At 41.7% G+C, this 14,907-nt stretch overlaps 1 protein-coding gene across 1 annotated transcript in view; it reads left to right on the top strand.

Moving 5' to 3' along the window:
- Positions 1-14,907, top strand: part of LOC144592240 (A disintegrin and metalloproteinase with thrombospondin motifs 3-like) — a 224,462-nt gene that overhangs the window by 188,541 nt on the left and 21,014 nt on the right. The window contains 5 exon segments of the mRNA XM_078396772.1: positions 648-793; positions 3,615-3,790; positions 3,881-4,014; positions 8,964-9,087; positions 12,410-12,490. Coding sequence (XP_078252898.1) covers positions 648-793; positions 3,615-3,790; positions 3,881-4,014; positions 8,964-9,087; positions 12,410-12,490 — 661 coding nt within the window.

The raw sequence follows: 14,907 nt of genomic DNA on the forward strand, positions 1-14,907 counted from the left end.
ATGATCCCAAACATACTGCTAAAGCAACAAAGGAGTTTTTCAAAGCGAAAAAATGGTAAATTCTTGAGTGGCCAAGTCAATCACCCAATCTGAACTCAATTGAGCATGCCTTTTTTATGCTGAAGAGAAAACTGAAGGGGATTAGCCCCCAAAACAAGCATAAGCTAAAGATGGCTGCAATACAGGCCTGGCAGAGCATCACCAGAGAAAACACCCAGCAACTGGTGATATCCATGAATCGCAGACTTCAAGCAGTCATTACATGCCAAGGATATGCAACAAAATACTAAACAGAACTACTTTCATTTACATGACTTTGCTGTGTCCTGAACATTATGGTGCCCTGAAATGGGGGGACTATTTATAAACACTGCTGTAATTTCTACATGGTGAAACCAAAACGTATAAAAATGGCCTCTATTTAAATCTGACAATGTGCACTTTAACTACATATGATTTTTTTTCTATTACAAATCTCAAATTGTGGAGTACAGAGGCAAATAAATAAATGATGGGTCTTTGTCCCAAACATCTATATATCTGTACATCTGTACATCTATTGGCTGTACATCTGTACATCTGTACATCTATTGGCCTTCTCAATACTACAGTACGAAATACTGATAATGTTTGATTTGAAATAACAGTGGTGCTACCAGGGTCACTGTTTATGGAAGACTTCACAGCAGTTAAAGCAGGACGGCAACTGGGGATCATGGAGCAAACTCGGATCCTGTTCTCGAACCTGTGGATCGGGCGTCCGATTTAGAACTCGCCACTGCAATAATCCAGCGTAAGTAGTGCCAAGAATGATTGCTGTTTTGATGAAGGCTGAGTGTAGTGACAGTACTTTCTCAGTAATTGTGGAGATCGTTGGATAATTTCCATTGGCAATCAAACTATGTGCAAATGACTGATTTGATTTTTTTGCAAGTAATTTGCAGGAATTGATCCTCATGGTATTTTTCTGAAGAAATTACATTTTGTTTTCTGTTGTGAACAGTTGCTGTAGTTTCTGTCATTAGCTCCTTGACACATTCTAAATAGATTCTGTCTCCTAGAAATTGGAATTTGTCCATTTTTAATGTGTTAATTAAATGATTGGGCCCAATGCAAAATTGAGGTCACCAAAAGAAAATCATAAAATTTGAATGCCCTGCACACTTCAAGATATCGCTACCATGTTGTCTGCCATTTAGAAGCAGCAAAAAGCCAGTTGCTTGTTCGCAGATGCAGCTGTATGCTGTGCTGGTGTAGGATTTCTGCTTACATATGAATGATCATTATCAAAGGGTACTCTTCATAACGCAACAAACACAGTGATCAGGCAACTGTCTCAATAGACAATAGACAATAGGTGCAGGAGTAGGCCATTCAGCCCTTCGAGCCAGCACCGCCATTCAATGCGATCATGGCTGATCACTCTCAATCAGTACCGCCTCTCCTATCCTTAAGAGCTCTATCCAGCTCTCTCTTGAAAGCATCCAACGAACTGGCCTCCACTGCCTTCTGAGGCAGAGAATTCCACACCTTCACCACTCTCTGACTGAAAAAGTTCTTCCTCATCTCCGTTCTAAATGGCCTACCCCTTATTCTTAAACTGTGGCCCCTTGTTCTGGACTCCCCCAACATTGGGAACATGTTTCCTGCCTCTAATGTGTCCAATCCCCTAATTATCTTGTATGTTTCAATAAGATCCCCCCTCATCCTTCTAAATTCCAGTGTATACAAGCCTAATTGCTCCAGCCTTTCAACAGCCGTTCTCTGGGGCATCAGGGCCACAGAGTGCAATATCCTGCACTTGGATGCATAGGGTAACCTTCTTTCTCAGTGCTGCCAGAATGAAAAAGTGCAGCTTGCGGAAATTAATGTGAAGGACTCATTAAAGAAAACAAGATAAGAAGCAGATGTATACCATTTTCCCCCATACATTCTGCTCCCACCTATCAAAATTCATGGCTGAATTTTTGCCTAAGTACCACTTACCTCATTGTTATTAATATTCGAAAACCTCACAAAACAAAACACTGTTGCTATTTTTGGAAGTAAAAGGGGCTGGGGAATATTGACGGCACAACATTCCTCTGGTGGAGGTGCAGCCTCAGAGGTTCTGCAACCCAGGTTCAATCCTGACATCTGGTGCTGACAGTGTGGGGTTTGCATCTTCTCCTTGTAAGCATGTTCATTTTCCTTGGATGCTCTGATTTCTATCCACATCCCAAATATGTGTAGGTTGATAGGTTAATTGCTCACTATAAATTGTCCCAAGTAAGAAGTGGAGGGGAACTTGGGGCAATTTTAGGGGGATACTGGAAAAATAAATTGTGATAAAAAAATTACAGCAGAATCTTGATCAGCTGGACAAGTGGGCTGAGGAATGGTTAAGGTAGTTTAATACAGATAAGTACAAGGTGTTGCATGTTCGGAGGTCAAGCCAGGGCAAGACCTTCACAATGAATGGCAGGACCCTGGGGAGTATTGTAGAGCAGAGGGATCTCGAAGTTTAGGTATATAGTTCCTTGAAAGTGGAGTCACTGGTAGATAGGGTGGTCCAGAAGGCTTTTGGTACATTGGCTTTCATCAGGCAGAGTTTTGAGTATAGAAGTTGGGATGTTGTGTTACAGTTATACAAGATGTTAGTGAGGCTGCATTTGGAATATTGTGTTCAGTTTTGGTCACTCTGCTGTAGGAAGGGTATTGTTAAGCTAGTGTAGAGAAGATTTATGAGGATGTTGTCATGAGAGGTTGGGCAGGCTCGGACTTTATTCCTTAGAGTGCAGGGAGTCGAAGGGTGATCTTATAAAAGTGTGTAAAATCCTGAGGAGGATAGATAAGGTGAATGCATCAGAGAGGTCTTTTACCCAGAGTAGGGGAAGCAAGAACCAGACAACATAAGGTGATAGGGGAAAGATTTAATAGGAACCTAAGGGGTAACCTTTCCACACAGAGGGTGATGGGTATAGGAAATGTACTACCAGAGGAAGTAGTTGTGACTGGTACTATGATAACATTTAAAAGTCGTTTGGACAGGTGCATGGATAGTAAAGGTTTAGTGGGATGTGAGCCAAATGCGTGCAGGTGGCACTAGTGTAGATGGGGCATCTTGGTCAGAATGGGAAAGTTGGGCCAAAAGCCTGTTTCCATGCCTTATGACTCCATGATTCTATTAGTGTAGAGAGGTGTCTGATGGCCAGTGTGGACTTTATGTAACCAGGGGCCTGTTTCCATGCGGCGTGATTTTATAAGAGGGATTTCTAGAATGTATTTTTAAACTAATTCAATATCTGTGCCACATTGAGAAAGAAAGCTATATTAGAGAGTTCTGAACAGGAAGGATAATAAGGATTTAAATACAGAATATATATATATATATAATCATAAATATAGCCTTGCAGGTGACTTTAAATTATGTAAAGCAGTTATTGCTCTAAGATGAATACTGCTCACAAAGCAGTCGTGGCAACATTACCAGGGACACAAAATGATAATATTGAATTTTGGGGAAATATTCTACTCTGAAGTTAATTGCATTAGGATTCGCTTATATGGTAGCACTTGTGTAATCTGTCTGTCATTCCTTGTGTATAGTAATGTTATTGCATTGTTGTAATCAGGCCTGCCAACGGTGGTCAGGATTGTCCTGGTGTAAACTATGAATATCAGCTGTGTAACAAAGAAGATTGCCCACGCCATTATGAGGACTTCCGAGCCCAACAGTGTCAACAACGGAATTCGTACTATGAATATCAGAATATGAAACACCACTGGCTTCCATACGAACATCCTGACTGTAAGTTAAGTCGCAATCTTTGCATTTACCAACATGTTTAAAAAAGATTTGATACATTTAAAGCAGTCTAATCATACTGATTCTTATTAGCAATAAAGAGATGCCATCTGTATTGTCAATCCAAGGAAATGGGAGGAATCGTCTACATGAAACAATTGGTTCATGATGGTACTCGCTGTTCCTATAAAGATCCCTATAGCATCTGTGTAAGAGGGGAATGTGTGGTGAGTAAAATTAATAACTTGACTCAAGCATTTCCACGGAAAGTCTTCACCATTTTACCTATGTCAGTACCTCAGATAGTGAAGTAATTCTGTGATGTGATTTAAAAAATGCAAGTTGCCAAGTTGATATTTTAGTCCATTTTCTGATGCAAGACTCCTGGGCTCAGGACTTGTGTGCTGTGTTTGTGAGTTTGTTGAACCATGTTGCAAATGCAGAAATAAATCCCCTTCATTCATTCACAAGCGTTCTTCAAGACAGTGAGAAACATTAGAATTAATGTTATTGGATCCAAGGTTATTGGATGTCTGAAGAATGGACGGGGAAGCATATACCCATCTATCCTCCCCCCCCCCCCCCCCCCCCCCCCCCCTCCTCACACACACCATGTAAAATTGTCATATAAAGAAATAAACCCAGTGCTTCACCACTGCTGTAGCTCTTGATTAGCAGCATCCGATTAGTTTCTATTCCCAGTTTCAATAGGGTTCCATATTATAACCATGCATCTCCACCTTGCAATCGGGTCTCTTGGCTCTCACTGCCACCCTGACTTAGTTGACAGCCCATTGTCCAATATCTGGAACTACACGAGCACAGATTTCCTTCAACTAAATATTGGGAAGCCTGAAGATCTTCTCTGATCTTGGTTTGAGTCACAAATTCCATGCTCTCAACACCAATTACATCCCTCTCCGAGGCAACATGGATTATGTAGCATGGAGACGGGCCCTCTGGCCCATCATGTCCATGCTGGATGAGACTGGCCCATCATGTCCATGCTGGATGAGACTGGCCCATCATGTCCATGCTGGATGAGACTGGCCCATCATGTCCATGCTGGATGAGACTCTGGCCATCACGTCCATGCTGCCTATTAAAAAACCCCATCCATAATAATCACCTTTATCCGACTTTTGAACATTGCATTCGATGTCTTGGCAATTCAAGTGCTTGTGTAGATTCCTTCTAAAATGTTGTGAGAGTATGTATCCATCACCCACTCAGATTACAAACATCCTTTCTATATTGTAGTGACCAGAACACACAATGCACTAGCTGTGGGTTAACCAAAGTTTTATAAAGTTGTACCTACATTGTATGCTTCAGCTAATAAACGCCAGTTTCCTTTATGCCTTCTTTACCATAACTATCTATACTGCCATCTTCAGGGATCCTTGAACTTTTACACGGAGGTCCCCTGTACCTCAAAACTCTTTAGTATTGTATGCCCTACCTTTATTAATTCTCTCAAAGTGCCTCATCTCACACTTAACAGGATTAATACTTGTCATTGCTTCGCCTATTTTACGAACCGATTAATTTCTTCCTATAACCGTCTCAACCATGCCACACAACCAATGTTCATACTATTTGCAAACTTACTAACCATATCTCTAACATTCATAGGAAATGACATGAAAGGCCCCAGCACCAGTCCAGCACTACACCACGGGCCACAGCTTTCCAATCACAAATCCATTCAACCTTTTACCCTCTGCTTTCTATCACTGCCAGCTTTGGATCCGACATTCTAAACTGCCTTGGATCCCATGGGTTCTAATATTTGGAATCAATCTCAACTTTGGCAGAGGAGTTGCATCAACAATGCAGCCTTCATCTAAGCTCACTAAGACGCCAAATACCTCTTCATCTTTAATTCCAACATGTTGAAGAATTTCTCCAAACCCCTCTCTGAATTCTCCATTTATTGTTTCCTTCTCTTTGTTGAATTAAGCTGTGAAGTATTTATTTATGTCTCACCCATCTCCTCTGGCTTCACACACAGATTATTCCTTTGGTCGCTAATTAGCCCTATTCTTTCTCTGGTTAGCCTCTCGCTCCTAATATACATTAAAAGCATCAGAATTTTCCTCCACCAATTGGTGTCCACCAATTATATTTCATGCCCCTTTTTTGCCCTCCTGATCTCCTTTTTTTAAAAGTACATCCATACACTAGGCAAGGTGCTACTCGGGAGGGTTTAAACTAGATTGTCAGGGGGGTAGGATCCACTGCAGTAGTGAGGCTGGTGGGAGACTAGAAGTCTGTACAAAGTCAATGACAACAAGTTCAGTAGACATGATGGGCAGGAGCACGGCAGGGGGTGAGGAAAGACGGGTGAATGGAAAACATTTATTTGAATACCAGAAGCCTGACGGGTAAGGAGGATTACTCAGGGTGTGGACATGTACGTGTGACAGGGACATCATGGAAACCTGGCTCAGGGAGGGACAGGACTGGCAGTTTAATGTTCCAGGCTGCAGGTGCTACAGGCGAGATAGAGGCGTGGGTAAGATAGGAGGGGGGGTAGCTGTGTTGATTATAGAGAATCCAGCAATAGTCCGAAAGGACATTACTAAAGGATCATCCAGTGAGGCTACATGGGTGGAGCTGAAAAATAAAAGGAGATGATGGCCTTGTTAGGTATGTATTATAGACCCCTAAATAATCAATGGGAACAGATCGGTTGGGAGATTGCAGACAGTAGCAAGACTAATGGGGTTGGTTTTGTAGTGGATTTTAACTTTCCCAATATAGACTGGGGCTGCCATAGATGAGGTGGAATTTGTTAAATGTGTTCAGGGGAGTTTCCTCAAGCAATATATAGAGGTCTCTAAATGATAGAGGGCAAATTTTGACCTTTTAGAGAATTCGGCAATGCAAATGATTGACGTATCAGTGGGGAGCCTTTTGGGACCAGAGACCACAGCTCTATTACCTTTAAAGTGTTTATAAATAAGGACAGTGCTGCTCCTCAAGATAAACTCCTAAAGAATTTGCAGTTCCTTGTACCTCCTTGAATTATTCGTAGTCATTATCTCCAAAATGCTTTCTCACCAAAACTTCAACTATTTACCTGGCTACTCCTAAGAATTGGCCCAACACTGGTCCGCTGTAGTTGAACTATCAATGCACTGTAATCATTCCATTGCCTCTGCAGCGGACCATATTGGACTAATGGTGCTTGTTATTGATGATTATCTGCTATAACCAAATAAGGTGTAATCATTGTATGTAGTTGGAACAAAGAAAGAGGATGCTGGTTAATACACCAAAGGACACAGAGAAACCCAGCGTGCTAGGCAGCATCTCTGAAGAACATGGATAGATTTTGTCGGGACCCTTCTTCAAACTGATTCAGTCTGCTGAGTTACTCCAGCACTTTGCGTCGTTTCACCTTAAAACTAGGCATCGATGCCACTGGTCTGCACCAGTGAGTTCATCTTCATCAGCTACCGCACGGTCCAGTTAAAGCAGCTGTGGTTGCGGCCCTCATTGTAGCCCCTGGGGACAGTGTTTTCTACAGGCCGCTACCATGACAGATCACACCTGGTCACTGCGAGGCTCCCTCCCCTCCCACCTGCTGCTGCTTCTTCCTGTCGGCCTGTCACTTTGTCTGCTCCCTGCTCCACCGCCACCTTCTCATCCATCTTCCATCGTGGCCTGAAGAAAGCGCTGTCCACAATGGCTACAACATGAGCCACAACAGTCGCCTCAACGGAGCATGTGGTCTTTGCATTCAAATTCAACAGCCTAACTGTGCAATAATTGACCCTGGTCAGTGAATGGTGTACAAAAAGGATCAATCGATGTTTTGGTTAGATCCTGTTTGGAGTACTGTGTTAGTACTTGGTTAGATCCTGGTTAGATCTGTGTTAGTACTGTGTTAGTACTTGGTTAGATCCTGTTTGGAGTACTGTGTTGAACATCACAATTCAAAAGGAATTTTATAGCCAAAACATGGTATGATAGAAGATAGACCAAGCAGTTGTACCGGGCCCTGGTGAGACCGCACCTGGAGTACTGTGTGCAGTTTTGGTCTCCAAATTTGAGGAAGGATATTCTTGCTATTGAGGGCGTGCAGCGTAGGTTCACTAGGTTAATTCCCGGAATGGCGGGACTGTCGTATGTTGAAAGGCTGGAGCAATTAGGCTTGTATACACTGGAATTTAGAAGGATGAGGGGGGATCTTATTGAAACATATAAGATAATTAGGGGATTGGACACATTAGAGGCAGGAAACATGTTCCCAATGTTGGGGGAGTCCAGAACAAGGGGCCACAGTTTAAGAATAAGGGGAGGCCATTTAGAACGGAGATGAGGAAGAACTTTTTCAGTCAGAGAGTGGTGAAGGTGTGGAATTCTCTGCCTCAGAAGGCAGTGGAGGCCAGTTCGTTGGATGCTTTCAAGAGAGAGCTGGATAGAGCTCTTAAGGATAGCGGAGTGAGGGGGTATGGGGAGAAGGCAGGAACGGGGTACTGATTGAGAGTGATCAGCCATGATCGCATTGAATGGCGGTGCTGGCTCGAAGGGCTGAATGGCCTACTCCTGCACCTATTGTCTATTGTCTACAGTGCAGGAGCAAGCACACAGGCACACGGTGTCTATGCTGAGCAAGATGCCATGTTAAACTAATCCCTTCGGCCTACATGTGATCCATTCCCTCCATACCCATGTGCCTCCCCTAAAAGCCTCTCTGAGAATCATCAGAATAAAATTAAAGTCTACAAGTATTTAATTATGAGAGCTATGTGCAGAAACTTGACTTGCATTGCAATAGGTTTGAAGAGTGAGGATTTTAAAATGTCATGAGAATTGATGACATAGGTAATAAGCTAATTATTTTGTCAAGAAAACCAAGAATGAGGAGCCTTAGTGTTAGCTAGGGCTAGGGATTCACAAGTAAAATCAATCAACAGATTCTTTACCAGTATATTGGTGGAAATCTAGAACTTTATTTAAAAAGCAAAGGTTACCTCATTAATTGAAGCTTTCTGGATTTGCTAGGTAAAGGTTTAATCAGATATAAAGTAGGTGAAAGGATTTAAGGCAAGCTAATTTGTGATCTAATTGAAAGGACCGAATAGCTTATCCTGGTTCCAAGCATTTTTATTCTGTTTTAATGCTGCGTTTTATTGCTATGTTGATTAACGTTTTACCTCTACAGAAAGTGGGATGTGACAAAGAAATTGGTTCAAACAAAGTGGATGACAAGTGCGGAGTGTGTGGTGGGGACAACTCTCACTGCAGGACAGTGAAAGGAACATTCACCAGAACACCAAAGAAGCAGGGTAGGAATATTCTGTTCTACATTCAATTAACTCATTGAAGAATGATAAGGTCACTGTGGTAGAATTTTCAGGACATTTTCTGAACTCTCACCAATTGGGATTACTCATAAAGAGGTACTGCTGATTTATAATGAGGAAAAACTTTTTCAGTCAGAGAGTTGTGAATCTGTGGAATTCTCTGCCTCAGAAGGCAGTGGAGGCCAATTCTCTGAATGCATTCAAGAGAGAGCTGGATAGAGCTCTTAAGGACAGCGGAGTCAGGGGGTATGGGGAGAAGGCAGGAACGGGGGTACTGATTGAGAATGATCAGCCATGATCACATTGAATGGCGGTGCTGGCTCGAAGGGCCGAATGGCCTCCCCCTGCACCTGTTGTCTATTGTCTATAATGATTAGAATTCATCTAAACCAAATAAACATGGAATTTTCTTATCTATTCTGTATTTTGGGAGAATATTGACTGAAAAGCAGTGCAGGTCAAAATGGCATTACATCTATCTTCTGGCAGCTAAGCAGCTGAGCAAGTAAAGACATTTCTGGCTATTTATAATCTGATATACATCAAAGAGAAATGGACTTTGTCAAGGTCCACAATGATTAAATAGCTTTTAAGAGATTAAGATGTTCTTTTAATGGAGCTGAGTTAGAGCAAATGAGCATAGATGCTGTAAAGTGCCCTGAACACATAGACGACTCCCACTAAACCTGACTGTTGCTGTTCAATGTTGGCACATTGTTGGTTCTCGGTAATACGTGAGCAGGCTCTGGTGCTTCCCCAGCTGATGTTGGTGGATTCAACCTTCGGGAACTGGAATATCTCCTTCAGCTTTCAGCATCTCACTTGGGTGCCATCATTGCTAAGTATACATGACTTTCAAAACACAAAGCACGTTTTAATTCCCTCGCCCTCCTCCCCCCCCCCCCCCCCTCCGCTACCCCCGCCCCACACACATACACACAAATCTCTCCCATCCCCTCTGTTCCTCTTCAATGTGGAGTGCTTAGAATGCATGTGTGCATGAGAGAGCGAGACCATGTGTGCTGTCTCAGCATCATTACTTGTTCTCCAGTCGTCTTGCACCTCCTTGCCGTTGGACTAAGACCTTGCTCTGTCAAGAACTTGAGGCAGCTGGTGTATAACAACAATCCCAAATGAAAATAATTCACACACTGGCATCTTCTACTCCTCAGCACTGGGGTGGAAAGAGCTCATCCTCGACCCCAAGGAACTGTTTAAGTAGATCGGCGTTCAGTATTAAAGTGAACCATTCTCTACAACAGTGTACAGCGAGCCACATCCAAACATCATGACCGCAATAGAATTAGTGCTGTCAGAAACTGTACAAAGGTAAAGTTGCCTGGAACTTGACAATTCAGTTTCAATCGAGGTGCCTGATGTGCCACCCATACTGAGGCTGCAACATGGTGCAGCACAGGATATGGAAAACACCACAATTGCCCCTCACCTAGAATCATTCAGTGCGGATGGAGGCCATCATTCATTGACCACTTGTTGGCCTTTTGTCAGCTAACATTTGTCAATTAATAGCTGGCTGCATGTAATTTGCTGTTTCTGCTGCTTCCTCTACTCCACAGCAAGTTGACCTCTCTGTTCCTCTCATCAAAAGGTTCACAATCTTCCAAAGGTATATTTGATGGCAGATTGCAGCAGATGCAGGACAGTCTTCAACATATTTACAGAGTTATCAAGCCAGAGCTCCAACCAATATAAAAACCACATGTTGGTGTTAGCTTTGGAAGTGCCTTCCATTCAGATTTTCCCATTCAGATTTCTTGCCCGTTTGCACCCTGGAATGGTGCTAGTGATGTGAATTGCTGCAACATTAAGTACATGTAACTGCCGCCAGGATATCATGCAGTGGCATGTATTCACCTGCAATGAAAGCCTTTCTTTGTGCTTTTTGCAAACATGTTGTCAAATATATAAAATAGATTTAGATTGAAAATTAATGAGGATGATCTTTTAAATTAGAAACATTTTTAGATGCCATAACTTTTAGATCGGTGGAGTGGGCTTGACAGGTTAAATGCTATACTCTAGCTCTCATTTCTTAGGTTTGTGTGTTCTCACGTTATAGTTTTCTTTCCATGTTGAAAATTACTCTGGGAAACATGATTTGTGTGCCATGTTTGCCTTATCAGTGGTTTGAAGTCCAATTATTGCTGCCATCAGGGCAGAACCCAAATAAAAAAATAATGAAAAAATGATGTTTACAAAAATAGGCAGGATTGTCTAACTCATAAGTATATCTTATCTGGAAGTTCACTTTGGGTACTTCTCTGAAATTATTTGTTATCAAGATGCACATATTCTCCATGGACATGTGGAAGAAGGAAGTTGGAACACTTGGATTTTGGGCCAAGGGACATTCTGACACAGCCCTCTACTATATTTAAAGAACAAATCCTATGGTTAAAAACCACTAATGGAATAAATGTGTCACAGAACAAAACTTAGCGAGAACCATGTAGGGTACGATGCAGAAAGAGGTCGTCGATATTCAGGTTTGGTTGACTTGACCATGATCTGTGGTAACTCTGTGCAGCTAATCACTACCCAAACTCTTTCAACAGGTAAAAAATTAAACAAGAGATACCAAAACAAGCTTGGAACCTTGGGAAAACATGTTTGCAAGTATCCAGTCTGGCCTGAGCTGGGCATTTCTCACACTTTTGATTTCTGCCACTTTTTTTTCATTGACTATAAACATATCTCATTCTCATAGCTGTTTCTGGTGCCTTTCATTGGAAATGTATGTCATTAACTACCTCATTTGAGGCAGAGTTACTTCTTTTACATAATACTCATATTGGTAGTCCACGAAAACACAACAATCTCTTTTAAAACTGATTAAACCATTTTGTTCAAGGGCGAACCAGAGGAGCATTCATTTTACCCAAGGGTGCTAGAAACCTTGATATCTCTGAATCAAGGCACTCAAGTATTATTTTTGGTAAGTAAAGGTAATGACCAAAGGAATGACATCAGAACATTACTTTTGCAAACTTGCTCATCATTCAGTTCATCCGCTGGCTCAGTGATTCCTTTGCACAACTTTGTCATCACATAAGAAGGTGGACTTATGGCAAACACATACATTATTTTTCCTCCTGGGCAGAGAGGAAAATTTGGCTTCATTGTATGTGTCACAAATCTGGTTGGCTATTTTAGCTGGAATTTGCAAAATGTGCATTAACTTAATGATTCCTTCATCAAAACAAAATTCCACTAGAATGCTATATTAACCACTACTATGTATTCTTTCTTTTTGCTTCTATAATTGACCTTGACACATGCAAAGGCTACTTAAAGATGTTTGACATCCCACCTGGTTCTAGACATGTGTTCATCCAAGAAGACGAGGTATCTCCTCACATTCTTGGTAAGTACTAACCTGCCACAAGCTTGACAAGTTTACCCATTGAAGCAACTGATTACCATTTTAAGCACTAATCCAAACCTATTTGGTATTGATGCAAAGATTGTCATAAGTTAGCTGGCACACATTCAAAGTATGCAATGCCTCTTCTGCTCAACTCTATAAAGCTATTATACCAAAAATTGGCTCACTGATGAAGGCTTCTGATTTCATGAAATGGTATTAGGAATACAGCCACCACTTGCCAAATCAACAACGTGCACAGAATATAAAGATCACCACTTTTGGAGGGACACCTTAAAAGATGCACACCACAGGCATACATGCTCCGCTTCTCACCCATCCACCCACAATGAAACCACTTATGCCCCAGATGGCCCCCCCCCTCATGCACACGCCTGTGTACCATGATTTTTCATTGACCGTCAAAAAAAACATTTGGCACACCACGACTAATCGGCATACCAGAGGCATAGCCGGTTTTCAAGGGACTGTATCAGATCCATTTTTATGAAAACAGTTTTGGTAATATACTTGAATATAAGACAGAAATTTGTCTTGAGTCACACAAGCTAAACTTGCAATATCATAATGGGTACATGTTGTACTGCGTTTAAGAAATTTGGTTGCAATAATTTCAGTCGGATCAAATTTTGGAATAAAGTATAACATGAAGCTGGTTGTGTGACGCCTGTTTAGCACAAGTGAGACTGAAGAAATTTCTCATCTGTATCGGTTTTAAGCATGAAATAATTGCTAATTTACAAGATATGCTTCAGAAATAATATAATGCTATTATGAGAGAATGATGTGAAATGAAAAGTTGCACAACCTCCACCTGTGTCTTTTCTACTGGTAATGGTTCCTTGCTGGGATCTGATTGCAAGGACGCTATTGTATATACCTCATGTATTTAGGCTTAAGTGTTATTTTTCATGTAAAAATGCAGAAAGTATGCGTCAACAGATATCAGGGAATTTGTAACTCCATCATCATTCAACATTTACTCATGTGGAACTCCAACAGCAAAGTCTCTCCTAATAATACTAAGGGCCAATAGTTGAGGTAGTGATGTTGACACTGATATCGCACGACTAAAGATGTGGAATCTTTCATTCTCAGCTTTTGGAGTGTGTGCCAGTTGAACGTCTCACCTGGAAGCTGCAGCCTCATTGGTGACTTTCTCCCTCTTCACTCACTGATAGGCATCTTGAACTTCGGAATATAAAACAAAACAGCATTGTCAATCTAACTCATTCCATCAGCCTGCCTGTTCATGTGTCTATCCAAATGCCTCTCACAAGCCTGCCTCTCATATCACCTTTACATCTTTCTCCTCTCACCTCAAACATATTCCCACCAGTTTTAAACTTCCCTACCCTGAGAAAAAGACTGACTATTGACCCTACCTATGGCCTCTCATGAATTGATATACTTCTATAAGGACACCGCTCAGCCTCCTTCGTTCCAGGGAAAGCAGTCCCCATCTATCCAATCTCTCCTTATAACCCAAGTCCTCCAGTGCTGATGACATCCTTGTGAATTTTTTCTGCACATTCTCTAGTTTAAGCCCATCCTAATTGGAAGTATTTCAGATTTCTGGAGAATTGAACCATCTATGTTCTGAAGCAGTGGTTTGGGACACTAACCCATAGTTTTCCGACAAGAACGAAAGCATCACTGATTCAAGCTGTTTGGATATTACTGGGTTTTGCAGTCAGATACTTTAGAAAGTAAGGAACAATTAAAATCTGGCATGTTCATTACTGTTTTTATTTGGTGATTTATTGCAGTGTTAGAGATGACTAGATTTAAAAGGTAATGTTCTTTTGTGTAAGCCAGCATCTGCAGTCCCTTGTTTCAACTTTCTATCCCTTCCAAACCTTCTATCCTTCAAGTTTAGAAGGATGAGGGGGGACCTCATTGAAACTTATGGAATAGTGAAAGACTTGCATAGTGTGGATGTGGAGAGGATGTTTCCACTAGTGGGAGTCTCGGACCAGAGGGCATAACCTCAGAATAAAAGGACGCACCTTTAGAAATGAGATGAGGAGGAATTTCTTTAGTCAGAGGGTGCTGAATCTGTGATACTCATTGCCGCAGACAGCCTGTGGAGGCCGTCATTAGGTATTTTTAAGGTGAAGATTGACAGATTCTTGATTAATAAGGGCGTCAAGGTTACGGGGAGAAGGATAGAGAATGGGGTTGAGAGGGAAAGATAGTCCAGCCATGATTAAATGGTGGAGTAAACTCAATGGGACGAATGGCCTAATTCTGTTCCTATGATGTATGAACTTATTTATTCTTTCTTTCTACACAGACACACTCAGGTTCACAATCATACTCTGTCCCCTTCCCCAGTTAATGCTGCTACTCCCTCAATTCACACTCACCAATCCCTGTCCCCAAGTTCTCACTCC

This window comes from Rhinoraja longicauda, chromosome 3 (assembly GCF_053455715.1).
Source record: "Rhinoraja longicauda isolate Sanriku21f chromosome 3, sRhiLon1.1, whole genome shotgun sequence".
Classification (NCBI taxonomy): domain Eukaryota; kingdom Metazoa; phylum Chordata; class Chondrichthyes; order Rajiformes; family Arhynchobatidae; genus Rhinoraja; species Rhinoraja longicauda.